Here is a 27,680-nt window from a genome sequence, read left to right on the forward strand (position 1 = left end):
GGCGGAGAGCTCTGGGAGGCTGGGAGGGGAGTGAGGGGAGTGAGGGGAGGGGCGCGGACTGGGCAGTCCAAAGAGAAGGGGGCCTTTAATAGGCTCGTCCAGCGCCTGGCTTGCTGCGCTGCTAGTGGCTGCGGCTGTGAGAAGCCGCCCGGCACCTCCCGCTAGTTCTGCGCTGCAAATCCTCGTCCTTGCACTTGACAGCGATTGTACTTAAGCTCCCAGGGCGCGCTTTGCTTGGAAAGGCACAGGTAGGAAGCGCGGGCTGCCGGGTGCACGCTCGCAGCCCTGGGAGGAGTCTCCCTCCCGTGGCTCTCCTTTCTGGGAGCTGCCGGCTGTCCCGGAGCGTTGGCTGTTCCAGAGTGCGGGCTGCACGGAGACCTGGTCCGCGGCCGGAGAGCCTGGCCCAGCCCCTTCCCAGAGCGCGGCGGTGCGCTGCCCGGCGCCATGCTGCTTCTGGGCATCCTAACCCTGGCTTTCGCCGGGCGAACTGCTGGAGGCTCTCAGCCAGAGCGGGAGGTAGTGGTTCCCATCCGACTGGACCCGGACATCAACGGCCGCCGCTACTACTGGCGGGGTCCCGAGGATTCCAGGGATCAGGGAGTCATTTTTCAGATCACAGCATTTCAGGAGGACTTTTACCTACACCTGACGCCGGATGCTCAGTTCTTGGCACCCGCCTTTGCCACTGAGCATCTGGGCGTCCCCCTCCAGGGGTTCACCGGGGGTTCTTCGGACCTGCGACGCTGCTTCTACTCCGGGGACGTGAACGCAGAGCCGGACTCGTTCGCCGCTGTGAGCCTGTGCGGGGGGCTCCGCGGAGCCTTTGGCTACCGAGGCGCCGAGTATGTCATTAGCCCGTTGCCCAACGCTAGCGCGTCGGCGGCGCAGCGCAACAGCCAGGGCGCACACCTTCTCCAGCGCCGGGGTGTCCCGGGCGGGCCCTCCGGAGACCCCACCTCTCGCTGCGGGGTGGCCTCGGGCTGGAACCCCGCCATCCTGCGGGCCCTGGACCCCTACAAGCCGCGGCGGGCGGGCTTGGGGGAGAGTCGCAGCCGGCGCAGGTCTGGGCGCGCCAAGCGCTTCGTGTCCATCCCGCGGTACGTGGAGACTTTGGTGGTGGCGGACGAGTCAATGGTCAAGTTCCACGGCGCGGACCTGGAGCATTATTTGCTGACGCTGCTGGCGACGGCGGCGCGACTCTACCGCCATCCCAGTATCCTCAACCCCATCAACATCGTTGTGGTCAAGGTGCTGCTTCTCAGAGATCGTGACTCCGGGCCCAAGGTCACCGGCAATGCGGCCCTGACGCTGCGCAACTTCTGTGCCTGGCAGAAGAAGCTGAACAAAGTGAGTGACAAACACCCCGAGTACTGGGACACCGCCATCCTCTTCACCAGGCAGGTGAGTTGATCCGCCGTCACTTTGCACCCAGATAGCCCCAGCCCCGCTAGGGTCACCTTCCCTAGCACTCCAAATCCCCTTTGTATCGTGCAGTGCCCAGAGTTTAAACCTCATTGATCTCTTCCGACTCCATCTCTGGAGTTTCCAGGGAGAAACCTCTCCTAGGCTCCGCGGAGCGGCGGCTCACGTGCATCTGGGCCATTGGAGTAGAGCCTGCGCTTTCCGAAGGTGTTGGCCTGGCGCGGCCAATCAGCGCCTCCTGGATCAGGCGCCAAGGGGCCGGAACCCAGGAAGTGGCCGCCCCGGAGCCGCAGTTTGTGTCCAAGGCCGATAGGAGACGCTCTGAGGAAGGTGTTGGAGAGGGCGGAAACGGCCCGCCCCTATTGCATGGGCGGCAGATTCTTCTCGGACTCCATCTGATGTCTCCTTTCAAGGGTTGTAGAACTGGAAGGTAATCCAAGGTCACCGCCTGCCACATTTCTCTAGGGTAACATGTTGTCTTCTCTCTGTACTGGGCCTGGAAAGCCCGGATTGGGGTGAAGGGAATCATTGAGATATTCTGTGGGTTGCAGTGACAGGCCAGAAAGTACTGTGAGCATCCCTCTTTCACTGCCACTTCTCCTATAGCCTTCTCTGCTGGGCCTGGCCCAAGAGACTTCCAGATCATTCTGAGCAGGTGGTGCAGTTAGGGCATCCGTCTTGAGCTGGGACTGTTTCACTTGGAGTTTCAAGTGGAGTTTCACTTGGAGCTGAGTTGGGAAAATCTCTTCCAATTTTCCTGTATCCTTGCTGTCAGAGGGTGACCCGTTTGCCCAGATGTATACTACAGAGCAGAGCAGGCACCGTTGCTCCTGCTCCCAAGTCTCTAAAATTCCTATGACCGCACTTGACTTCAGGGCTTCAGCGTCTTTCCCTGCTGGGGTGGAAGTGGTGTGAGCTTAGTCAAGAGTATTTGGAGATTCCAGCTGTAGAGTTAGAAGGAAACTGAGTATTGAGATTAGAAAGATGGACCCAGACCAGGAAGCAGCCCTGCCTTTTGCAAAAACTCTATGTCAAATAATTCTATGTCAAAGGAGCAATAACTGGGAACATTTAGATTCATAGGTATTGGAGTGATTGGGTACTGAGGAGTATTTGGATTCTTGAAATTTCTCAGATACGGAAGGCTGGGAGGAGAAGGGCCATCCAAGTGAGCTGCTTCTTCTGATTTGGGGGGATGTGACTTGAATCTGTGCTGTGCTCTTTTTTGTTATTATCATAACCACAGCATTCTGGGGATGGCATGGAATCCGTGGTTACCTCTGGGGCTCTAACTCTCCACTGTTTCCAAATGGTCCCTCAAAGTTGGACTGGTGCACACAGCCTGGAGCTGGAGTCTTCCACAGTAACCCATCTGGCGCAGCTAGCCCCTTCCTGGAGTTGAACTTCCTCCTTTCCCAGCCTTCTTCTCCTCCCACCACCTGGTTTCTCTAGGGAAGTATTTGGCCTGAGTCTGTTTCCTTGTGCTCATTCTTCCAACTGAGGTCTGTTGAGCTGCCACTGCCCAGCCCCTGCAAGCACTGCCTGACTCATAGGGAAGCTGCAAAGGAGGTGGCTTCGACCTCTGCACACAGACCTGCTTGGCAGGTAGATTGCTGGGGTTTGAAATAAAGCAAAGGCCAAGAACAGGATATCTTACTGGGCAAAGCAGCTGTTGCCCCATCCACTACCTGGGCTGACCCAGTGAAGGTCACTCACTGGCTCCAAAACAAAAGACCTCAGCCTCTGCAGCCTGGTGGTGAAGGCTGGTTTCTGGAGTCAGCCCTAAGAAGAGAACTCCTGCTGGGAAAAGGGACCGTGCCATCAGAAGGAGCCCGCCTTTTGAAGAGGAAGCAATCAAACAGCTTGACAGCTTCTATTTCTCAGTGGTGTGTGCTTAACCCCCTGGGGGCTGTGTTGTCCGTGCATAATGGGTACAAGATGCATGACCACTGGGTCAGAAGCAGTGATGTGCAAGATGTGACTTTTAGAAGCTGCCTTCCCCTTAGGTGTCTAGAGAGCAAAGCCTGAGTGGGGCTTCAGTGTTGGCAGGGCCGCCATCAAGGTATGTACTTTAAGCTTTAGAGTAAACACCTCTCCCCCACCTCCTCACCAGCTCAGACTTCAGGGCCTACTGCATTCTGAGAGTCTCAGGATCTTCTCAATCCTGAACCCTCTGGGGGAAAGTACAGTATTCAATAAGAACAGGAGCGAGTTGCTGCTCTTTCTAAGATTAAGGTAGCTGCAGTCTCCAGAAACCATAACTGTCGGGAAAGGAGAATACAGTGGTTATACACGAAGCATTTTGACAATTCGAGGAGTTTACTTAAAGATTCAGAATAAGTTCATGGAGAAAAGTGCACATCTGATTTTGCAAAGTGATCGGTCTCCAGGCTCATAACAGCAGGGTGAGGTCAGCACAGGACTGGAACCAGAATCTGTGAAGAACTAGAGCCAGAGTCTTTCTCATTTATTTCTAGGAGGAGAAAAGTTTCTTTGGCTTCTTGTTGCACTGGGTGTCAGGAGCCAGGTATTTAATGCTGAGGCTTGGTAGGCTCTCATTCCCTGAGACTTCTCTGTCTTTAGGTCCAATAACTGCCGTTTGGGTAACCCTTTGTGGTAGAATGGCTTTCATTCATTTATTGTACTCTCTTTTAGTACTTGTTGAGCATTATTTATTATTATTTCTACATACTACCCTGGGCTGTGGAGCGACAAATAGTAGTAAAATGTGGCCTAGGCTGGGTGCGGTGGCTCACACCTGTAATTCCAGCACTTGGAGGCTGACGTGGGTGGATCACGAGGTTAGGAGATCGAGACTATCCTGGTCAACATGGTGAAAGCCCGTGTCTACCAAAAGTACAAAAATTTTTGGTATGCTGGGCATGGTGGTGCGTGCCTGTAGTCCCAGCTACTCGGGGAGGCTGAGGCAGGGGAATTGCTTGAACTGGGGAGGTGGAGGTTGCAGTGAGCCGAGATGTTGTCAATTGCACCCTAGAGACTCCCTGTCAAAAAAAAAAAGTGGCCTCAGGTCCCCAGGAATTCACCTTGTAATAGGAGCTTACAAGACAACAACTAATTTCAATAGGATGTACTAAGTGCCAGACCCGCCCTGTTGGGAAGGAGGGGCGTTCTCCCAAATGCAGAGTGCGGAAGCTGAGGAAGCACTCCAAGGGATGGGAGCAGGAAGGGGAGTGGGGGCTGCAGAGGGGAGCTGCTTTCTATGTCGTCAGATGCCCTCTCATCCATTTCACTCTCTGCTTTGCTATCTGTGACCTTTCCTCCTTTGGATTGATTTTTTTTTTAAGGACTTGTGGTTTATGGTTTTACTGTTTGCTTCTTCATTTATTTCTAGAATTTTTTTTTTAGAGACAGGGTTTCACCATGTTGGCCGTGCTGTTCTCAAACTCCTGACCTCAGGTGATCCGCCCACCTCAACCTTCCAAAGTGCTGGGATTACACGCATGAGCCACTGTGTCTGGTCTGCTTCTTCATTTCTTTCTTTATTTTGTTTTAGGACTTGTATTTTATGGTTATTCTGTCTGCTTTTTCATTTATTTCTTTATTTTTTAGAGACAGGGTTTCATTTTATCACCCAGGCTGGGGAGCAAGGGTGGCGTCAGCTCACTGCAGTGTTGAACTCCTGGGCTCAAGCGATCTTCATACCTCAGCCTCCTGAGTAGCTGGACTACAGGCCTGTGCTACTGTGCCCAGCTAATTTGTTTCTGTAGAGACAGGGTCTCACTATGTTAACCAGGCTGGTCATGAACTCTTGCCCTCAAGGGATCCTCCTGCCTCAGCCTCCCAACATTTTGGGATTACAGGTGTGAGCCACCATGCCTGGCCTCTGTCGTATTCTTTGTGAGACGACTTTTAACTAAAAATTTCATTTTTAAAGCAGATATATATTCAAGTTATTTTTCTTGAGTGAGCTTTGGTCATTTATATTATTCAAGAAGTGTTTCCATGTCATTTGAATTATGAATTCATTGACAAAAAGTTGCTTATAATACTGTCCACTGTCTTTCCCAGTTCAGCCTCCCAAGTAGCTGGGACTACAGCTGTGTGTCACGCAGCCTAATTAAAAATATATTTTCTTTTTTTGGAGACGAGGTCTTGCTATGCTGACCAGGCTGGTCTCAAACCCCTGGACTCAAGTAATTTGCTTGCCTTGGCCTCCCAAAGTGCTGAGATTATAGGCATGAGCCACTGCGCCCCGTCTATTTTGTTTCATTTAGTTTTTTCCTGTTGCCTCTTATAATTTGATGCCACCTCTTTTCCCTCTCTTCTCACTCTTCTTCTACGCTCTAGCCTTCTTCTTTTGGGACCATCCAGGCAGGATCTTTGCTGTCTTTATCTTCCCCCTTATTCTCTTCTGTTGTACTCTTGACTTTTCCCCTCTCACAACCCCGAGCTTCATGCTATCTTCCTGTTTTGACCTTGAGCAGTACTGTGTTTCACTGGGGATGACCTACACTGTGCAGAGTGGAAGAGCATTCTAGAACCGAATGTGAAGCAGACACCAGTTCTTTTGGTGATGAAGCACTTGCTGTGAGGCAGTGAAAGTTAGTGTTCCGATAAAAATAGTCAATAACGAAGTGATAAGACATATGTTACGCGTATCTCCCTATACAATAGAAAAGGCTTATGATTTCATTAGGATTTTTCTTGAAGTCAGGCCTTGGAAGATATTAGGAGAGAGAGGTCATTGGTAGATTTAGCATTTAATAATTTGTTATTCTTGGCCACTAACTGGAAACGCCATGCCTTCTGGGAGACAGGAGGGAAGGAGTGGGAAGAGAGAGGGAGGAGTGGAATATGATGGTTCCCTGTCTTGCAGGATGAATGCTGTCTCTTTTCAGTTACATCAAATATGTTTGACTGATATTAATGACAGCAGATGGGGGAAGGAAGGTTGGAGGAAATCTTTTTCTTTTATTTTTAACCGCTGGTCTAGTTAGAAAGGCAAGTGAGTTTTTCCCTTTCTTTAGGTCTTGCTCTCCTGCCTTTGAACTTCTCTGTAGTTTTCTGTGTCCTCTCTCACACCTGGAATTTTCCCCTAACCTTTCCTTGACACCTTGACTTGATCACATGGCATGATGGAAAGAACACATGCTTGGAGTCAGGCAGAGCTGAGTATGAATCCAGGGGCTTGAATGCTCTAGCAATGGACATTGCATGAGTCAGCTACTTGCACTTTACTTTCCTCATTCTTAGCAGGAGGATAATGATGATGACATGATACCTCACTTACAGGGCTGTTGGAAAGATAAGTGTTACTTAGTGGTCCAGAATAGGTCCCCAATTATGGCAGTTTTATCATCACTACCTTAGTAGTCACTCAGTACATGCTTCTTGTTGAATAATTAGCTACAGAGCCCTTGCCAGACTCAAGTTTGGGATAGTCCTGATTTAAAGCATTCTGTCCCATTGCCTTTGCAAGTATGCTTCACGCTTGCTCCTGTTTTTGTATGGAAGCTGTGGACGTCAGCATTTGCTAATTCCACTGATCTGTAAACTCCTTCTAGGCAGGGACCTCTCTAGTCTTTGTTAGTCCCTGTGTGGGTCCCCACAAGTTGTCTGTGCAGTAGGTGATTTTGGAAGAAAGGTGCAGACAGAAGTGCAAGGGCTGCTGGTAGCTCTGAGTGCTTCAGTAGCTCACCTCCCTTCCTGGGGATCATTCATCCAGCTTTTGAGGCTGTCAGTCTACAGGGTTGGGAGAGGGAGATTTAGAGTCCTCTGGCATTTCATCTTGGCTCTTTGCCATGAGGTTCTGCCCTGAAGAAAGGAGGGGCTCCAGAGAGGAGTGTATTTAATTCACCTTGGAGTCAGCAGACAGGGTGCACGGCAGGGCAGGGATGGGGTCAGTGTGTCAAGGCAGGTGTGGGGTAAGGAGCCAGGGGCTTGCTCAACCAGTGAGGCGGTGCAGACACTGCACTTAGAGTACTCTTTGCACTTAATCCTGCCTCTCCCTTTCCCCAGGACTCTCTCCACTCAGGGTCAACCAGCACTTGCTTGAGCTATAGGGAGGGGCCTTCCATTCTTGGGGTGATATGCACTAGAAGCAGCCGGAAGTCATGGTGAGAGCTCAACTCTGCAGCTGCCTGCACTGCCTGGACTTCAACCCTACTCTGTCTGCTTCTTCTCTGTCTAACCTTGGGCTTACTGTGTACCCCTGGGCTAGTTACTTACCTTCTCTGGGTCTCTTCTGTACAATGGACCCAGATAATGTCATCTTCCTCCTGAAGCTGTGGGGATTAAATGAGCAAAGGAAGGTAAAGCTCTCGTGACAGTCTCTGGCACAAATTGCCAGTCAGTAAATGTTAGTTATTATCACTCTATTTGTAGGCACCTTCTCTTGAAGTAGTGATTTTTTATAGAAGATTTAGCCTTCTTGCAAGCTTGGGGTTCCTTTTCTTCCTCATTGAGGTAATTATTGTTGTTTTGGTTACCTCATTCTCTTGCAATAATACCATTTTGTACATCTGGAGGGATTTATATGCCAGTGAAATAGAATCTGCCAGTAGAAGTAACTAACATTCTTAGTCACATTGCCAAGGCACTGAATTGCTCGATTTTATACTTCTAGCAAAGCAAGGCCCTCCCATCCTTGGGGATTACAAACAGACTTGGATTTTGGGCTGGACAAGGAAATACAGTGATGCATGGCAGAGATTCAGATGGGAAACAGTTAAAGGCACAGTAGTAATACTAGCACAGGGTGCTTTTCACCAGTAATTATAGTTTCCTAACTAGAGCTGCATGATTGAGACCAAAGAACATAGCTTTGGCTTTGGGACCTCATTCTTTGCTTGATAGCCACGTGGACTGGGGTGCATAATCTCAAGTCACTGAGCCTCAGTTTCCTCATCTACAGCATCAGAGAACAGCCTGCAAGTCATCTTGTGAGTATAATACCTGGATGCTATGATATAGCCACAAAGGTGAGCTGTGGCTCTCCTGTCTAGAACTTCAGTGGAAGCAGGAAGTCCGCTACATGAGAATGCACACGTCTTCTGCCACATTAAAAATGTTAATGTGCGGCGGGGCGCGGTGGCTCATGCCTGTGATTCCAGGACTCTGGGAGGCCGAGGCAGGCAGATCTCTTGAGGCCAGGAGTTCGAGACCAACCTGGCCAACATGGTGAAACCCCGTCTCTCCTAAAAATACAAAAATTAGCCGGGTGAGTGGTGGTGCGTGCCTGTAATCCCAGCTACTCGGGAGGCTGAGGCATGAGATGCTTGAACCCGGGAGGTGGAGGTTGCAGTGAGCTGAGACCATGCCACTGCACTCCAGCCTGGGCAATAGAGTGAGACTCAGTCTCAAAAAAAAAAAAGGTAATGTGCTTGATTTTTGTGCATCCCTCTCTCTTTGTATTGCCGGAAAACATTGAGCATCTTGGTACCTGCTTGGGAAATGAGAGGAGGTGGGAAGGAGGTTCGCAGGGAAGGCAGCTGGTAAGAATTGCGGTGGAGGTGTGTACAGATTGACACTGGTAAACAAGCCACTGCCAGCTTTTATCCTTGTTTATTTAAGTTATGGCTCCAGTCCTAAATTATTTTATAAGAAGGGACAGTTAGAAAATTACAGTCCAGGAGGATTAGGTTCCTGGCCAAGATAATTCCAGGATCATCTGGAAAAGCAGCTGCAGCTACTAAGAGAAATGGCCAAATGCTGGGAATCGTGGAGCAGGTAGGGGCTGGGTTAGGAATGCCTACACCCTCTAGGAGGAAGAAGGCAGAACAGCTTCTGTTTTTTGGAGACAAGCGCTTGAGCTGAAGAGGTTAAGGCGGTTTGAGTACCTCTGAGTTCATTCCCGAAGGGTGGAGATATTTGATGCCACAAATGAGGCACTACTGGGCCCCTGTACAAGCACTCGTAGGCGTTCAAAGTGCAAAAGCCCAGTGGTTCTTCACTGAGTCCCTGCCGGGGTGGGGAGGAGGACAGGCAGAGCTTCTGACCCCACACAGCTGTGTCTTCCCACAGTGAAGATGCTGGTTACTGCAGGACGGCTGCTTCCAGAGCCACTCTTACCCTCTGGAAATTTGCCGGCTCTTTCCTTGTTCCTCTTGTTTGATCCAGGGAAACCGGGACTTCTTGATGGAAAGAACAGGTTGCTCCTGGCCAAGAAGGGCCTGCAGCTGCATGTCTTTGCTCCAGAGAAAATCCACCCTCCCTAGGAGGAAGGAGGCTTTTGGCCTTAAGGACTTCCCAGCCACAGAGGTGGCTGCAGGGTGGCTGAGTTCCAGACGCCCTTGACATCCCAGTCTGAGCGTTCAATCTGGTCTAGCAGTTTCTTTCCTTCCTTCTTCCCTTTTCTTTCTCTCTCTCTTGTTTCTTTATCTTTCTTTTTCTTTTCCTTCCCTCCTTCCTTCTTTCCTTCCTTCCTTCTTTCTTTCCTTTTAATTTTTGTATACATGGGGTCTTGTTATGCTGCCCAGGCTGGTCTTGGCCTCCTGGCCTCAAATGATCCTCCTGCCTTGGCCTCCCAAAGTGCTAGGATTACAGGCACAAGCCACTGCATCCTGCCTGCTCTAGGAATTTCTGATGAGCAGGGTTGGGAACAGGACTCTGACTTTCCACATGGGTGACTTTCACTTTCCTGAGAGCGAGTGCTATCAACTACGTGACTTGGGTCAGTAGACAAGATGTTCCTTGGGTTTCTAAAAACATGTCATTTTGTGAGTTCCTTTTATAACCTATAGGGCCAGAAGGGGCTGCACGCTCTGGGACTGGGGAAGGAGCAGAGGCTGAAAGCACTGGTTGATTCAGATCTAGTTGAAAGTTGGCCCTTCCCCGGAGCAGGAAACCAAGGCCCTGAAGAGAGAGAGGACTTGGATAAAGTCACACATCTACTTAGTGATGGGGCCAAGACCAGAATTCAGGCTTCTTTCTTCTTATTGCTGTGCCCTCTCCCTCTCGCACAGTCCAGCAGTGAGTGTGCAGGCAGCCTAGAGGCAAGGGTAGGTGCCTGCCCCCACAGGCTGCAACTGCTGGGCTAGAATGTCCAATGCTAGCCCTGCTGGGTCCCATACTGCACCTCTCCTACACCTACATCCTTCACTATGCCCCTGCAAGAGCCTTCATCCCGTCCCTCCTCATCTTGGCCCCCTTCCCCATAGTTCACACGTCGATCCATGTTCCTCAGCTGTCACATTCTCTAAATTGCCTAAACTGGTGGTCTGCTGGTCTGGTGAAGGTTCCTTCCCAAGATTTTTTTTTTTTTTTTTTGACAGGGTCCTGCTATGTCACCCAGGCTGGAGTGTAGTGGCGTGATCACGGGTCACTGTAGCCTTACCCTCCCGGGTTCAAGTGATCCTCCCACCTAAGCCTCCTGAGTAACTGGGATGACAGCTGTACACCATCATACCTGGCTAATTTTTTTATATTTTGTAGAGACGGGGTATCACTATGTTTTTCAGCCTTATCTTGAACTCCTGGACTCAAGCGATTCACCTTCCTTGGCCTCCCAAAGTGCTGAGATTACAGGCCTGAGCCACTGCCCCCGGGCCCTCCCAAGTTTTGACAGTGGCTGTTTCGTAGGTTTCAGAGCTCTTGGGAAGGAAAACTTTCTGGGAGAGTGAGTCTTTGAAGAGGAAAGAATTTGGGAAGAGAAGGGTGTTTGAAGTCCTCCCTGGGGCTCCCAGAAGTGGAGGAAGTGCTTCCAGCAAGCATAGGTGGCTGACCTGGCCGGGTATGCAGGGCACACGTCACTGCCTCTGGTGCACCTGGGTTCAGGCTGGGTCACCCTCGGAATAACTGTTCACTCATTAGGAGGTGTGACTATCACCTGACCGTGGGAAGCCAAGTTTGACTGCTCAGGTGGTAAACTTCTGAGTGCTCTGGATTAAATTTTGCTGATTTTCTGTACTCTGACTGCTTTTCCTCCCATGTCCCCTGGCTCCTGGCTCCCTGCATGGTGCCGCTGTCCACCTTTGCCCCTTGCCAGCATGTACACAGATGCACACGTGGACTCGCATACACAGGCACAGGCATACAGACACGTGCTTCTTTGCCTGTGGAAGGTGATAGTAGTTGTTATTTCAGCGGGATGGTGTGAGGATTAAATAGGGTCATGCGTGCAAAGTGCATGTGGGGTCAGCATTTAATACATCATGGCTCGGATGAACTGTGAGCCTAGTTTCCACCTTTGACAAATAGATATAATAATATGTCTGCATCTTAAGCCTATTGTGAGGATTAAATGAGGTGATGCAGTAGCTTCCTGTGAAATGAAGAATGCTTTAGGTATTGAAGGCAGCGATGTAATGCAGAGAGAACCAGCATCACTAATTCAACACACGCCTTTTTTTTTTTTTTTTTTTTTTTGAGATGGAGTTTTGCTCTTGTCACCCAGGCTGGAGTGCAATGGTGTAATCTCAGCTCACTGCCACCTCTGCCTCCCAGGTTCAAGTGATTCTCCTGCCTCAGCCTCCCTAGTAGCTGGTATTACAGGTGCCCACCAACATGCCTGGCTAATTTTTGTATTTTTAGTAGAGACAGGGTTTTGCCATGTTGGCCAGGCTTGTCTCGAACTCCTGACCTCAGATGATTCTCGACCTCCCAAAGTGCTGGGATTACAGGTGTGAGCCACTGCACCCAGCCTACCACACATTTTCTTAAGAGGAGCAGAATGTACACAAATGTCTTATCCTATTTCCAATTCTTGGGCTCTTAAAGTATCTTGAAGTGTTTCTGGCTTGTGATGCTCAGTAAGTTCTTTGAAATATCCACCCTGGAATCCCTATCCTGGCTTTCTGTGTCCCCTGGGAATACTTCCTGTCAGAGTTTGCTGCTGGAGGCCCTAGCTTCTGCAGCCAAGTTAAGCTTCAGTACAAAACTAGAGACCTTCCTGCTTAGGTGGCCATCTCTCCATTTCATGTATCTTTCTTCCTAGCAGCCACTGAGCCTGTGCTCCCTTGAGCTTCTGTAGCCAATGGAACTGTGTCTGGATGGAGGCTTGGGTCTACCTCACCGCTTCCTCCCAGTCTAAGGCAGCCAAATAGCTGGCATGGGTGGGTCCTTGGCTGGCAGCCCTCTGGCTGAGAATCTGAACTTAATTCATGGTTGGCCAAGAGGCAGCCCAGCAAAGACGGAGGATGCTCGAAGCTGCTCGAAGCTGCCTCTGGGTAGGAATGGGACTGGCTTCCTCCCTTGCCTCAGCGAGCCTCCTCTGGCTATGGGAGTCACCGTTTTTCTGGTCTGGAGGGCCATCTCTCTATAAAGTGGTGGCCCTTGTAGTTTAATTTGGTACCTCCTAATTTCCTCTCAGAGGACCTCCCTGCATAGGATTTGGGCAAAGTCTTTTTGATGAGCCACAGAGCTCTTCCTGGTCTCCTCCCTCAGCCTGGGTTGTTTCTGTGAACAACTTCACAACCCCCTAGGGCCCGCTGGAAGGTGCTGGGCCTGATGAGGTTGGAATGAGATGAGCTGGAATGTCCCATAGGATGCCATTTCTTCCCTCCAGGTCCCTTCTGTCACTGTCTCTAACTTTGGGCTGGCTTCTGTTTCTTCCCCACCTGGCAGGACCTGTGTGGAGCCACCACCTGTGACACCCTGGGCATGGCTGACGTGGGCACCATGTGCGACCCCAAGAGAAGCTGCTCAGTCATTGAGGATGATGGGCTTCCTTCAGCCTTCACCACTGCCCATGAGCTGGGTGAGGCTGGATGAGCTCCTGCTGGGGTCTTCTGGGTTTGCCTAGGATGCCCTGGAGGGTGGGAGGTGTGTGTCTTTGCCCCTTTGTGTTCTGAAAGCCTCAGTCTAAGGGCTGATCCCTTCTTAGGGCACAGTGAGCCTTAGCAGCAACTTTGTTTTACTTTTCCGATCGCCCCAGCCCTGCTGGCCAGTGACATGATCTGAGCCCCTCGGCAGGGTGTCTCAGCACTTAGATACTGTGGGGACACCATGTTAATGACAAGGAGGTAGTACATTCTATTGTCAGGGAGATGACAGCCTGATGGAGGGGACAGAAAACACAAGAACATGATCTTGAGGACATTCTAAAGCAGTCTGTCGATAGGTGGCAATGACCAGCCTGAACGCCAACATAGGCTTTCTAGTTCCCCTGCCCCATTTCTCCCTCCAACCCCCTTGCCCTTCCTCCTGCCCTCTCAGTCCTCTTGCCTCACTTACAGGCCACGTGTTCAACATGCCCCATGACAATGTGAAAGTCTGTGAGGAGGTGTTTGGGAAGCTCCGAGCCAACCACATGATGTCCCCAACCCTCATCCAGATTGACCGCGCCAACCCCTGGTCAGCCTGCAGTGCTGCCATCATCACTGACTTCCTGGACAGCGGGCATGGTAAGCCAGGGCGGCGGGAGGGGAATGAGGCCACCTTGGAGGAGGCTTTGCTGCTGGCCCTGGTGGAGATGCCCACCTCTCTGTCCTGTGTACCTAAGGTGTCATGCCCCCTTGGAGCTGGGCTCTGACATGAGTGCATTCCAGTTGCCCTTGGTTCATTCTCCCCTTACCATTCAGATTCTGGGCTAGCCAAACTTCATCTTCCCAGCTTATCCTAATGAATGCCCTCGGCTTTCTGCAGGTGACTGCCTCCTGGACCAACCCAGCAAGCCCATCTCCCTGCCCGAGGATCTGCCGGGTACCAGCTACACCCTGAGCCAGCAGTGTGAGCTGGCGTTTGGTGTGGGCTCCAAGCCCTGTCCTTACATGCAGTACTGCACCAAGCTGTGGTGCACTGGGAAGGCCAAAGGGCAGATGGTGTGCCAGACCCGCCACTTCCCCTGGGCTGATGGCACCAGCTGTGGTGATGGCAAGTTCTGCCTCAAAGGCGCTTGTGTGGAGAGACACAACCTCAATAAGCACAAGGTGAGTGAGTGCTGCAGCCATGCTCAGGGACTGCTGGGAGAAAAGGGATAGAGACCTGGGGGCCTCCCCTGCCCTTGGTCTTCACCAGGAAGCTGCCCATCACCGACTGGCCATGGGATCATCACTGTTGCATTGCTGAGCTGTGCCTTCACTGCCTTCTATATGGTCCTATCACCTTCTGAACTCTAAGATGGGAGAGAAAAGCTATGGCAGGTCAGAGGACTTGGTGAGGCCTCAGACACATGGAGAAAAGTCTTCAGCAGGAGGTGGGGTCTCAGCCCTGAGCTCCAGGCCTCATCTTACCTGGGGAGGAGCTCTGGGCTCAAAGCTGAACACCTGGTGTTAGGAGCAGGTTACTCACTGGCTCCTCTCTTGCTTCCCTCATCCACTCTTTCCCAGTGTGTTCTACATCCAGGGAGCTGGGGACCTCGTGCAGGAACAGGGCTCAGAGCTGCAATGAAGCAAAGCCCTGGGCAAGCTTCAGGAATTGGCTGTATTCTGAACCAAGCTTCCATTTCTGTTGCAATTGTTCTTTTTCTTTAGCAGAAACAAAATTGAACAATACTTGTTTTCCTTCTTGATAAATAGGAATAGCAACCAAACCAGAACACATTCAGAATTCCAAATATTCTCTGAATATAGTAGCTTTATCTTCTTCAGGTCTTGTTTTGGGAATAGGAGAGGGATTTGTATTTTTCTGGGCGGGAATAAAAGGTCTGTCTTCTTCCCGGATCTTGGAGCTGACTGTCCCTCCCCGTCCCCAGTTCCCAGCTTGGGGAGGACTTGGTACAAGTTTTCTGGGCACAGAGGCAACGTCACAAAAAAGCATCCAACAAGCACCTTATCAGTTGCCCTGAGATGAATATATTATTTAGAATCTTTTTCTGTGTTCTGGTGATACATATTTCATGAAACCTTCAACTGCTTGCTAGGCAACAACCCACTATGTTTAGGGAACTGTGTAAGATACTATAGTGATCAGAAAAATAAATAAAACACAGGCCATGCCTCAGAGAGCTCACAGTCAAGTGGGGAAGCTGGAAACGTAACACAAGAGGCAGAGAAACGCATGTTATGTGGAAGGACAGAAAGATGAAAATGTGTCACAGGGTGGGGCAGGGGTCAAGAGATTAATGGGGACTGAGAAAACTTTGAGGAGGAGGTTGGATTTGAAGACAGCCTGAGGGATAAGGTAGGATCCCCATAAAGAGAAACAGAGCAAGGCAGGGAGATGGGAGGTCCTGGGCGGTCAGAGTGACCCAAAAGGCTGCGGTAGATGAGGACTGTATGGGAACCGTTTTCGGGAAGGTCATTTGGGGCCAGATGGCAGGCACTTTGATTGCCAGTCACTAGAAGGTTCTGAGGACAGGCAATATGTGGCCAGTAACTCCTTCTGGGAAGGTGAGGCTGGAGGATGCAGAGTAAAGTTGAGATAATACTGGATGGAGAAAATGCTGTCTGAGAAGCACCATCTTTCTGCACTTTCTGGAATTCTGAGTCTATCATCAGCAAGATCTACCAACTCCTCAACCTCTTTCCTAAATAATCCCTTGGCCACTGTGTTTTAACTGAAACCTTCCATGAAACCTTTATGGAAGTCACTGCTCTCATTGGGCAAGGTCAGATAGTAAAGCATATCTTACAAAAATCACTGCAGCTCCCACAGATCTGTTTCAGGAATCCCATTCTACCACCAAGGCCCGGTCTTCCCAGATTACTCCCTCTGGGTTTCGGATTCCAGCAATTCTTCACTCCCATCTGGGCCTACAATCCATTGCTGTGACAAGCTTCCTATCACGCCTCACCCTTCTTTTGCCCTCACCTCCTCCTTAGTGAGCTGAAATTCCATGGCCCATTGTTGAAATCACTTCCTTGCATATGCTCTTGACTCCCTTGCCCTGTCTCTCTGCATCAGACATACTTGGATAAGCCACCATCTGGGTTGCGTCCAACTCACTCACACATTCAGCTGTGCTTGCACAGGTGACTATGGTTGGAGAAAAACGTGCAGTTGTGCTCACTGGTCTCGGTTTAAATTCATGACCTGAGTTGGATACAGTGGCTCACACTTGTAATCTCAGCACTTTGGGGGGCTGAGGCGGGAGGATCCTTTGAGTCCTGGAGTTTGAGACCAGCCTGGGCAACATGGCAAAACCCCATCTCTACAAAAAATACAAAAATTAGTGGGAGGTAATGGCATATGCCTGAAGTTCCAGCTGCTCAGGAGGCTGAGGCAGAATGATCACTTGAACACAGGAGGCGGAGGTTGCATTGAGGCAGGATCACACCACTGCACTCCAGCCTGGGTGACAGAGTGAGATCCCATCTCAGGGGGGGAAAAAATAGAAAAAGAAAAGAAGTGGCTGGGTGCGGTGGCTCAAGCCTGTAATCCCAGCACTTTGGGAGGCTGAGGCAGGTGAATCACGAAGTCAAGAGATCGAGACCATCCTGGTCAACGTGGTGAAACTTCGTCTCTACTAAAAATAAAAAAAATTAGCTGGGCACGGTGGCGCGTGCCTGTAATCCCAGCTACTCAGGAGACTGAGGCAGGAGAATTGCTTGAACCCAGGAGGTGGAGGTTGCGGTGAGCTGAGATGTTGCCATTGCACTCCAGCCTGGGTAACAAGAGTGAAACTCTCAAAACAAAAAGAAAAAAAGAAAAAAAGTAAAATAATTTGATGACCTGGAAACTTAGGTGGGCCCAAAATGCTGCCCAGGAGTCACACATTTGGTTTCACCAGTTGGCTAACTCTCCCAGCCTCCTAAACCATTAGTGCACACCCACCATCTCCTCCCACTACCAACTCTTTCTTTCTCATTTTCAACCTTCACCGATGACCTTTCTTCTCATTTCCCTCAGGGAAAAAAAAAAAATCAAATAATCAGAAGGGAACTTCTGACCTGCTTCTGCACCTGTTTCTCCATGGGCCCACTTTACAGTGGCTGAATTGTTCCTGCTCTGATCTGAGGCCACGCTGTGTGCTTTGCGCCGGAACCCTGACCCCTCTTGCCTGTAAGGAACATGGCTGATGAATTCTCTTTCCTGCAGTGCCAGTGTTTCCCAATCTGGAGCGGAATCATGCCTTTTAGAATACAAACCTGTTGTAATTTCTCCCATTGGAAACAAAACTTCTTGTGATCCTACTTCCTCTGTGGTCTGTTTCTCTGACTCCCTTTCCAGCAAGTTCCCTGAAGGAGTTGTACACGCTTGCTGTCTCCAATTCTGTCTTCCCACTTTTCTCTGCTGCCCATTCCAAACAGGCTTTCGCTGCCATCATTTCTCTAAAACAACTCTTATTGAGGCCACCAAATGGCCTGCACACCACAAAGGTCAGTGACTGTTACCTTTCCTCCCATCGCCCAGCTGGCTAGCAGCATTTGTGGCAGCCCGGAGCTCTGGCCCCTGGAACACGGTCTCCACTGCCTCTTCGTTCTCCTCCCCATGCTCCCCCTCTCATCGCCCTGACTGCTTCTTCCTTGTACTCTCGTTTTCTAAAGTTTGGAGTGCTTCAACACTCAGTCCTTTCTCTCTTCACCATCCACACTCAGTCTCTTTGCTGATTCATCTAGACCATGGCTTTAAATACCATTTATAGCTTGAAGACTCCCAAATTTGCTTCTTCAGCCCAGGCCTAGCTCCCGAACTGCAGACTTACATCTCTAAGGGAATCTGGACATGTCCATTGGATGCCTGATTAGCATCTTATACATGCATCTGTGAGACTGAGCTCCTGGTCAACTCCCCTGGAGCTGCGCTGGTAAATCCACATTCCGGTTGCTCAAGCTGAAACCCTATTTCTCTCACATGCTTCACACCCTGTGTCTTCACAGTCCCTGTGGCCGCTATCTTGAAGATAGATCCAGGATCATTTCTCACCACTTTGTCTGCTCTCACCCTGGTCCCAGCCACCACCCCCTGTCCCCTGGATTATTGCAGTTCCCTCTAACTGGTCTCCTTGCTTCCAATCTTACTCCTTACAGATGATTTCCACCATGGCAGCTTTTTTGAAACGCACCTTAGGTTATGCCAGTTCTCTGCTTGGCACCCTTTAGGGGCCTTGCCCCAGCTCAGAATGAGCGAGTCCATTTCTCACTGCCTTGCCAGCCCCAGAGATACTGACGTACTCATCCCCACTCAGGGCCTGTGCACTTGATCCCTTTGCTTGGAATTCCCTTTCCCTGATGTCTGCATAGTTTACGCCACCTGTACTTCCTTCAGGGACCCTCATAATCCAGAGCAGCCCTTCCCAACTCCTCCCTACCAGCTGCTTTGAAGCCACCTGGCGCCGCTCATGGATTCATTTTTATTGTCTCTCTCCCCAGTAGGGAGGAATTGCTCTGAGGGCAGGGGCTTCCACAAGTGTTTGGTGAAGGAGTGAGTGAATGGCATAGAGCAGGAGCAGAGTGAACACTTGTTGTACGAATAGGAAGCAAGGAAGCCAAATACAAACCAGGTAGCATTGTCTCAGAAGCTGCAGGAACAATGCTATGTGCTGAAGAAGACTTGGAGATCATGAGCCCTATGCACAGGACTTTCAGTCTTCAGATAGCTTCTGAGAGGGCAGCTTCTGGGGTGTGATGGGGACAAAACCCACAGTGCAAGGCTCTGCGGAGTGAGTATGTGGGAAGAGCAAACGTGGGTGACTATCTCAGGGAGTGAAAGGATGGAATGAGTGAGGCATGAGTTTGAGTAGTTTGAGGCCAAAGCAAGGTTGAAGGAGGGTGGTGGTGTTTTTTTTTTTTTTTTTTTTTTTAAATAAGATCAAACAGACATGCTGACCTAATGAAACAAGAAATATCTGACAAATGGACAGAGTGAATAAATATGCTGGATATGTACACAGGTTAAAGTGTTTCTATTACATGCAGCCAGCTTCTGCTTAGTTCCATGTGAGTTAGACACTGTGTGGACCATCAGTGGCAGAGTTTTAATTCCAGGCGAGTACAGTGGGGCTGCTTCCTCTGTTGTTCAGCTGATGTGTGCTCAGAGGGTCCAAACTCATTTCACTGTCGTTCTAAGGAAAACATCATGTACACTATGAATTTTATCCCCTTTCTACCCTGTTAAAAAAAAAAAAAAGAAGGAAAGCCCTCCAAAGCACTGCAGAATTCGCCCCAAAGCCAAATCGAGTTTTAGGACTGCTTAATAGTGTCTTATCTTGACCTCTTAACAGAAACATTAGAATGGTTCACAGTGAAACTTTCTCAAATACAGCCCCTGATCGAGGTTAAGATCAGTTTGGTCTGGAGGAAAGTCTGAATTATAGAACACAAAGGAATAAAAACATTCAAATATCTATGGCGACATTTTTTTATCCACAAGGCTGGGGGCTGGCCGTGCCTTAGAGATGCCCGTGAATGCACTAATGACAAATAAAGGGAAGTTTTTTTGTTTTTTTCTTTTATTCCCGGCAAGCTGTGAGATAAGAGGAATCTCTGAACTTCTGCCGGGGCCAGTGTGGTTCTGGGAATTGTCATGCCAGTGAGGCCGCTTCTATCATCCACCTGACCTCAGGCCCGAGTATTAGTGCTATCGGCCCCATTTTTGCAAGTGAAGCACCGGAAAGCTAAGGAGGGTTTGCCGTTGCTCAAGCGCACTAGGGTGATATAGTGTGGGCACAGTCTGTCCAAAATAGGTCTGGCTAGGCTCAGTAGCTCACGCCTATAATCCCAGCACTTTCTGAGGTGGATCACTTGAGGTTGGGAGTTGGAGACCAGCCTGGCCAACTTGGTGAAACCCCATCTCTATTAAAGAAAAATTAGCCAAGCATGGTAGCAGGCACCTGTAATCTCAGTTAATCAGGAGGCTAAGGCAGGAGAATCACTTGAACCTAGGAGGTGGAAGTTGCAGTGAGCCAATATTGCGCCATTGTGCTCTAGCGTGGGCAAAAGAGGGAGACTCCGCCTCAAAAAAAAAAAGAAAGGAAAATATGTCTGTCTCACTCCACTGCCCAAAGTGGCCTCTCTTTTACGAAGCCTTCTTTGCATGTGGGAGCAATTGTTGTTTGCTAATTAATTGGTTGGAATGTTGGGTGGGCTTGGTGTACACTGGCCATTTGCTTATTGTTTTTTCCTTCATGATACAACACAAATTTCATTCCGGGAAGGTGGGATGAGAACTTGGAGGCTGTACAGTGTAAATTTTCTATGGGCTAAGGGGCTGGGTGTGGTACTTGGATCCGACAAGGAGTATAACAGGCTCTTCCTCACAGGTGGATGGTTCCTGGGCCAAATGGGAGCCCTACGGCCCCTGCTCACGCACATGTGGTGGGGGTGTGCAGCTGGCCAGGAGGCAGTGCACCAACCCCACCCCTGCCAACGGGGGCAAGTACTGCGAGGGAGTGAGGGTGAAATACCGATCCTGCAACCTGGAGCCCTGCCCCAGCTCAGGTGAGGTGGGGAGAGCAGTGGTGGCCTGGGCCCAGGGGAGGTGAGGCCAGAGGTCCCCCCCCAACCCCTACTCCACGTAATGCATGGCCGCAAGGTAATTGGGTATGCAGGTAATTCAGGTAGTCTAGTATTTCTATCACGGATTTCTATTAATGACAAAGGGGCTTCAGGATAAAGCCAGCAAGTGGAGCGGTGCAGATTCCTCTTGGGGTCACTCCTCTTTCCAGTCACCTTTGGCAAAGGTGTTTCTTTCTTGAGGCTTAGTCCGGGAGTCTAAATGGATGGTGGGAGTGAGACACTAGAAGTCCTCTTTGCTGAGGCCTGCCCTGCCCATCTTTGTAAGCAGGAGTACAGAGCCCATGAACTTGCTGGGGAAAAAAATTACATCTCTATTGTTTTGTTTCAATCTAGCACTTAGTCTTTCTTTCATATAGAAATTAGCATTTGTGTTAAGTAACTTTTCCTTCTAAATTTAGGATTTCTTTCAGTTAGGCAACATAACTACATTCGTAGTAGAAATACTGTGACTTTGTCATCAGTAGGAATCATGGATATTTTCACATGACATTTTGGTTGTTGCAGAATTGTCAAAATGCTATTTAAGCTCATCCTTACTTCAAAATTACAGTTGTTTTCAGGTTCATTACTGAATCATATATATATATATTTTAAGACAGAGTCTCACTCAGTTTGTTGCCCAGGCTAGAGTGCAGTGATGCAATCTCTGCTCACTGCAACTTCCGCCTCCCAGGTTCAAGTGATTCTCCCAACTTAGCCTCCTGAGTAGCTGGGATCATAGGTGCCTGCCACGACGTCTGGCTAATTTTTGTGCTTTTAGTATATATGGGGTTTCACCATGTTCGTCAGGCTGATCTTGAACCCCTGACCTCTGGTGATCTGCCTGCCTTGGCCTCCCAAATTGCTGGGATTACAGGCATGAGCCACTGCACCTGGCCCTGAATCATATTTAATACATTAACAAAAAAGGATGTATATTACAGACTCGTTTCAAAATATATCCATAGTTGTGTAGCAGATATAATTGGTATTGTCATAAATCTATATAATTTGCTTTATGCACTGAATAACATTATTCTGAAAATAGTTTGCAAGCTAGAGGGAGTGTGAGGCTGGGTTACTGGAGAAGGTGGCGCATTGCTCAGGGGATGTGTTTTCATCTGTGCCCTGGGTCCTTTGGGCCTAGTCTGCTTTAGTGCTTTGAGATGTGGAGAGGTTGCAGCTTTGGTGATGAGGGTGGGAAGGGCTCTGAGAGCCATGCCAGGCGGGGAGGGAGGCTTGTCCTTTGCACCAGCCTTGGCCCTTCCTTCAACTTCTTTCTTATGCTTCTCCCTCCTAGCCTCCGGAAAGAGCTTCCGGGAGGAGCAGTGTGAGGCTTTCAATGGCTACAACCACAGCACCAACCGGCTCACTCTGGCCGTGGCATGGGTGCCCAAGTACTCAGGCGTGTCTCCCCGTGACAAGTGCAAGCTCATCTGCCGAGCCAATGGCACTGGCTACTTCTATGTGCTGGCACCCAAGGTGAGTGAGCTGGGGGCCTGAGAACAAAATAGGGACCAGGTCTTCAGGGGACCATCATCTGAGCTGTCCTGCTCTTCCTTCTTTTTCCCCTCCTGGGGCGCTACAGGTGGTGGACGGCACGCTGTGCTCTCCTGACTCCACCTCCGTCTGTGTCCAAGGCAAGTGCATCAAGGCCGGCTGTGATGGGAACCTGGGCTCCAAGAAGAGGTTCGACAAGTGTGGGGTGTGTGGGGGAGACAATAAGAGCTGCAAGAAGGTGACAGGACTCTTCACCAAGCCCATGTGAGTGCTGGGCCCTGGAAGGTGCTGCTAGGGAGCAAAGGGAGGGAGGTGGAATTTCCCCAGGCATTGGAAGCTTGGGTTAGACTGGGGTAAATGTCACATCCAGCCAGTGCCCTTGCTGCAGAGGCCACTCATACTCTTCTAGGGCTGCTGTTTCTTCACTCACTTGTTCATCCACTCATTCATTCATTCTTTCAGCAAACAAAGACGAATGCTGGGGGAAGATCCACTTAACAGGATTTGCTATTTAGGAAGGTGGGCAGAATTGTTAGACAGAGTCTGTATAGTGTTCTGGAGTAAGACGAATATGATTCAGATCATAGTTACCCATTTTCTGGATGACCTTGGGCAAGTGAACTCAATCTCCAGGCTTCTAGATGTCCCCACTCGTAAAGTGCATATGCTATTTCAAGTGTGCTTTTTTGAGGAATAAGGGAGTTAGTCCAAGTAACATGGTTAGCATTGTACCTGGTGCATAATAAATGCCCACTACTCCTTCGCCTTGATGAGGCTGAATGTGACAGCTGCCAGCCTCTCCCTGGGCTTGAGGCCCTGACCTTGGGGATTAGAATGAGGTGAGAATGGCAATAAAGTGCCAAGAGACAGCAAGTGAGTGGCTGGGACTGAAGGAGCCTTCATGTCTTGGGCAATCCCTGGGCATCTAGTCCCAACTCCAGAATCTGGGCCCCCCAGCTTTAGCTGCCTGAGGTCAAACACATGCTCCTTGGAAAGCCCTGATCCACGTTCTGAAAGAAGAGGGGGCAGGCAGGGCACCTGAGGTCCCATTTGGGGGTGGGGATTATGGTTGGCCCAGAAAATTTGGGAGTCCAGGGACTGGTGATAGAAAGGCCTAGATGGCTTTCCTGGAGCCCTGACTGTGCCTCTGGACATGACAACCTCTGCTGAGCCCCTGGGTGGTGATGTGCAAGGGAGGATGCCCAGCCCCCTCTCTTGGAGCTCAGGCACCTGGGACAGGTGGCGTTCCAGGCTGTGCTTCGCAGGGACCTGTGATGGGGAGGCCACGTGGGGAGTGGGAGGTACATACCCCAGGCTCACTTCACTGGTTAAATGGCAGATGTTCCTTTCACAGCTTGTTGGAGCTGGAAGGAGCCATAGAAATCATTTAGCTTAACCCACTCATTATGCAGATGAGGTCACTAGAACCCAGAGATACTGGCTTGCTTAAAATCACTAGGAGTTGGCCTGTGACCCGGGCTGGATCTGCGTCCTTGCCTCCAGGACTACTGTCCTCTCACTGCACTGAGCTCCCGGCCTCAGGCTCTGGGAGGTGGACTTACTTCCTCCCCTGCCTCCTCCACATGGTGGATGTCTATACATACTTGGTGTGTGCCAGGCACCATGCTATGTGCTTCGGCCAACTCCCTGCAATTCAGCTAGGTGTATGGAATTCTGAGCTCCACTTTACAGGTGAGGTTGTGAGGCTTGGAGAAGCTCAGCAATTTATCCAGCACCAGTTGCCAAGGGGCAGGGATCTCTCTGACTCCAAAACCTGTGCGTTTTCTCTCATGCCAGAAGTCACTGAAAGCTAGGTCTACTGAGGAAAACAGATCCTGGAGCGTGAGGTCCTTAGGTCCGGGCTTTTGTCTAATGCACAATCCCCCTTTCCCACCCCAGGCATGGCTACAACTTCGTGGTAGCCATTCCCGCAGGCGCCTCAAGCATCGACATCCGCCAGCGCGGCTACAAGGGGCTGATTGGGGATGACAACTACCTAGCTCTGAAGAACAGCCAAGGCAAGTACCTGCTCAACGGGCACTTCGTGGTGTCGGCAGTGGAGCGGGACCTGGTGGTGAAGGGCAGCCTGCTGCGATACAGCGGCACGGGCACGGCGGTGGAGAGCCTGCAGGCTTCCCGGCCCATCCTGGAGCCGCTGACCGTGGAGGTCCTCTCCGTGGGGAAGATGACGCCGCCCCGGGTCCGCTACTCCTTCTATCTGCCCAAAGAGCCTCGGGAGGACAAGTCCTCCCATACCAAGGACCCCCGGCCCCCCTCCGTCCTGCACAACAGCGTCCTCAGCCTCTCCAACCAGGTGGAGCAGCCGGACGACAGGCCCCCTGCGCGCTGGGTGGCGGGCAGCTGGGGGCCGTGCTCTGTGAGCTGCGGCAGCGGCCTGCAGAAGCGGGCAGTGGATTGCCGGGGCTCCCCGGGGCAGCGTGCGGTCCCTGCCTGCGATGCAGCTCATCGGCCCGTGGAGACGCAAACCTGCGGGGGGCCCTGCCCCACGTGGGAGGTCAGCGCCTGGTCACCCTGCTCCAAGAGCTGCGGTCGGGGATTTAAGAGGCGCCCACTGAAGTGTGTGGGCCAGGGAGGCCGGCTGCTGGCCCGGGACCAGTGCAACCTGCGCCGCAAGCCCCAGGAGCTGGACTTCTGTGTCTTGAGGCCGTGCTGAGTGTGGTCATCCCTTTCTCCCCCTCACTCTCCACCCCACTGATGTGCCAGTGTTCTGCCCCTGGAGCAGTGGGCAGAGGATGGTGGCCAGGGGCTCATGCCACGATGTCACCCACATCCAGGGACAAAGACCATGAGCTAGGGGAGAGGTTCCCTCCTCCTCCCTGGACTGGGCAGAGGGAAGCCCAAGAACTCCCGCGCAGTCTACCTCAGGCCCCGCTCCTCAGGCTGGTTGTGGGGAGAGGCTTTGAGGTGCAGGTGCTGGGCAGAAGGTGCTGAGGCCCAGTTTCCAAGGGACTTTGAGGGTAAGCACCTTCCAGGCAGAACTTCAGGGACCTTGGCCCCCGGAAGGGAGGCCACAGGCTGCTGGAAGAGCCATGTCCCAGCAGCTTGGCACCCTCAGGTGGCCCCATGGGCTCCGAGCCGTGTCTGAACAAGGCAGGGTTTTCACGGTGCTTTTAGCCCACTTTTCTTTTCGGACTGACATGGACTAAGCAATAAAAGCTGGCTGGGGCTGGGCAGAAGCCATGGGGAGAGTGGGATTAGGGCCCCTGGAGCCTGGCCACTCCACCTTGGAGGATGTGGATGTGCATGGGGAGTCCTGAGGTTTCTCATCCTGCACTCTTTGCCCTCCCTTACAGAAGCAGCCTCTCCTCCCTCCGATGTGTAGGGGGTAGGACCAGTGGGAAGGCTGCCATGGCAGTGTCCTCTGAGGCTCTGCAGGTAGGGGAGAAAGTCAGTAGGGAGCCTGACGTCTTCTTCAGGATGGAGCTGGCCATTACAGAAAGATGTTGACACTTGCTAGGGGCGATGGAGTCTATGGCTGATGCAGGGAGTTTTGGGAAAGTTCTGGAGGTTCTGCTGTCATTGGGCTGGGGTTGGTGCTGAGCTCTGGGCCTGGCTTTGGGAGATGTCACCCTGGGATAGGGAGGAGGAGGCTGCAGTTCTGATGGCTTCCTCCTCCACAGAGACACATATATACAGGCTGTCGGTAGAGGGTCTGTGTCACCTCAGAGAGCCCTGAGAGTGGCCACAGTCCTGCACCCACTGTGAGGGGTGGGACATGCCTAGGAGGGCTAGGTGCTGAACACCTATGTGCCTGTAAACTCATCTTCATTCCAACAGCTACTGCTGTCTTCCCTGGGCTCGTCACGCTGCATCCCCAGGCCTTCGCTTCTCCACTGTTTGCTACCTCAGATTATCCTCACTGGGAACCCAGCCGTGTCCCTCCCCTGGGACAGTGGTGACCTGGTCTTCTACCACACTCAGTCTTTGGAGACTGCGCTGTCCAGCCACCAGGATGAGACCTGCTCCCCATATCCCAAACCCCGAACTGGGGCTCCAAAGCCAAAGCTAGGGCCTCTTTCTTCAGACTCCTTGGGAGTAGCTTTCAGGAGGTACCAAGAATCAATGATTGACCCAGGGGACCTGGTAGCCACTAATATGAACTGCTGGAGACCTGTCTGTCTTATAGACATGCCAGGAAATAGAAGCAGGCATTTCCTATAGCTCCAAGTGGGGAGATATTTTGGGGTTAGAGCTTCTTTTGCTAAGCTGGGTGTTTCTTGAAGATTCAGATGCCCTACTGTGTACACAGGACATTCTGCTTCTGAGTGTAGGTGATGAATCCAGGACCTCAGCGGAGAACTTGAGCTAAGATCGAAGCATGTGTCTTCCTGGGGGAGAGGAGTTCAGTTCTTTTATGTGGGTTTCCCTAATAGTCAGAATCCACAAACCAAGTAGCCAGCCAGCCAAGCCTCTGGGATGATGTTCTCACCCAGGTTTAACACGGGGCTGGAGCCCTTGGACAGAGTTCATGCAGGGGCAGAGGAGGTGCCAGTTTCTGAGGCAGGGCTGGAGTCACCCCTGAAGGACTGAGTGAAGAGGAACCCCCTCTGTGCCACTGAGCACTGTGGGGCTACAGGGACAAAAGGGACCAGGGTACCAGGCAGAAGCAGATCCTTGCTAGCCGACGACAGCACTGCGCCCTGTGCTTGGTGCATTCCCTCCTTGAAGACGAGAGGGTGGCACGGGGGCTGTGCAGGATGGCAGGGGGAGAGGGTGGGTGGGAAGACAGGTGCCATCGGTAGGAGGCTGGCCTCCAGGAGAGCAGAGTGGGTTTTGCCATCAGTCACTTTACAAACCATTTCAAGGAAGGACAGCTACTCTGGCTCCTGACACAAGCCAGGCCTTGGTGCTTTTATCTGTTGTGTTTTTTCTTTTTTCTTCTTTCCCCTTTTAAAAGAAGCATGACCAAGACAACCTAGGGAGTTTGTCTTGCTTGCGTTTGACTATTTCCTTAATCCAACCATGCTCTCCAGGGCTGAGCAGAGAGTAGACTCAAGGCACAGGTTTCTGGCGATGGAGTAAAGTTACAGTGGTGTCTTATGTCTACAGAAGAGGAACATTCTGAAAGCCCCAACAGCTTCTTCAGTGGGATGTGGACCAATACGGCTTTGGGCTCAGGATTCCCTAGCCTCCTTTGTCCATTGCTTGCACTGATTGGAAGAGTCTGGCTCAAACACTCTTACGAACCTCGTCATGCTGGAGTGGGGTCTGACAGGAGCTGATGACAGTCTGAGGGACTTCAGTGTCCCTAGCCTGGCAGTTGGCTCCTGGCACTAGACACTGACACTCATTGGTAGACCCTCCCTCCCTGCCATTGTGTTTGGTTCTTTTGCACTCTATGTACTGCAGAAGGATGGAAGGACCTGGGTGCTGGCTGGGCTGTGTATACTGTGTATACAGGGGAACTGGCTGCTGAGGTGACCACAGCCGACTCCTAATAAAGTTGTAAGTATTTAAAACCTG

At 51.1% G+C, this 27,680-nt stretch overlaps 1 protein-coding gene across 1 annotated transcript; it reads left to right on the plus strand.

Annotated features, from left to right (window-relative positions):
* Positions 1-115: 115 nt before the first annotated feature.
* On the plus strand, positions 116-27,680 carry ADAMTS15 (ADAM metallopeptidase with thrombospondin type 1 motif 15). Its single transcript, XM_035265110.3, has 8 exons — positions 116-1,401; positions 12,946-13,078; positions 13,557-13,724; positions 13,966-14,249; positions 20,462-20,639; positions 21,997-22,178; positions 22,285-22,460; positions 24,096-27,680. Exons 1-8 carry the CDS (start codon positions 445-447, stop codon positions 24,868-24,870), a joined length of 2,853 nt encoding a protein of 950 aa, XP_035121001.3. The 5' UTR covers positions 116-444; the 3' UTR covers positions 24,871-27,680.

Source organism: Callithrix jacchus, chromosome 10 (assembly GCF_049354715.1).
Source record: "Callithrix jacchus isolate 240 chromosome 10, calJac240_pri, whole genome shotgun sequence".
In the NCBI taxonomy this organism is placed as follows: Eukaryota; Metazoa; Chordata; class Mammalia; order Primates; family Cebidae; genus Callithrix; species Callithrix jacchus.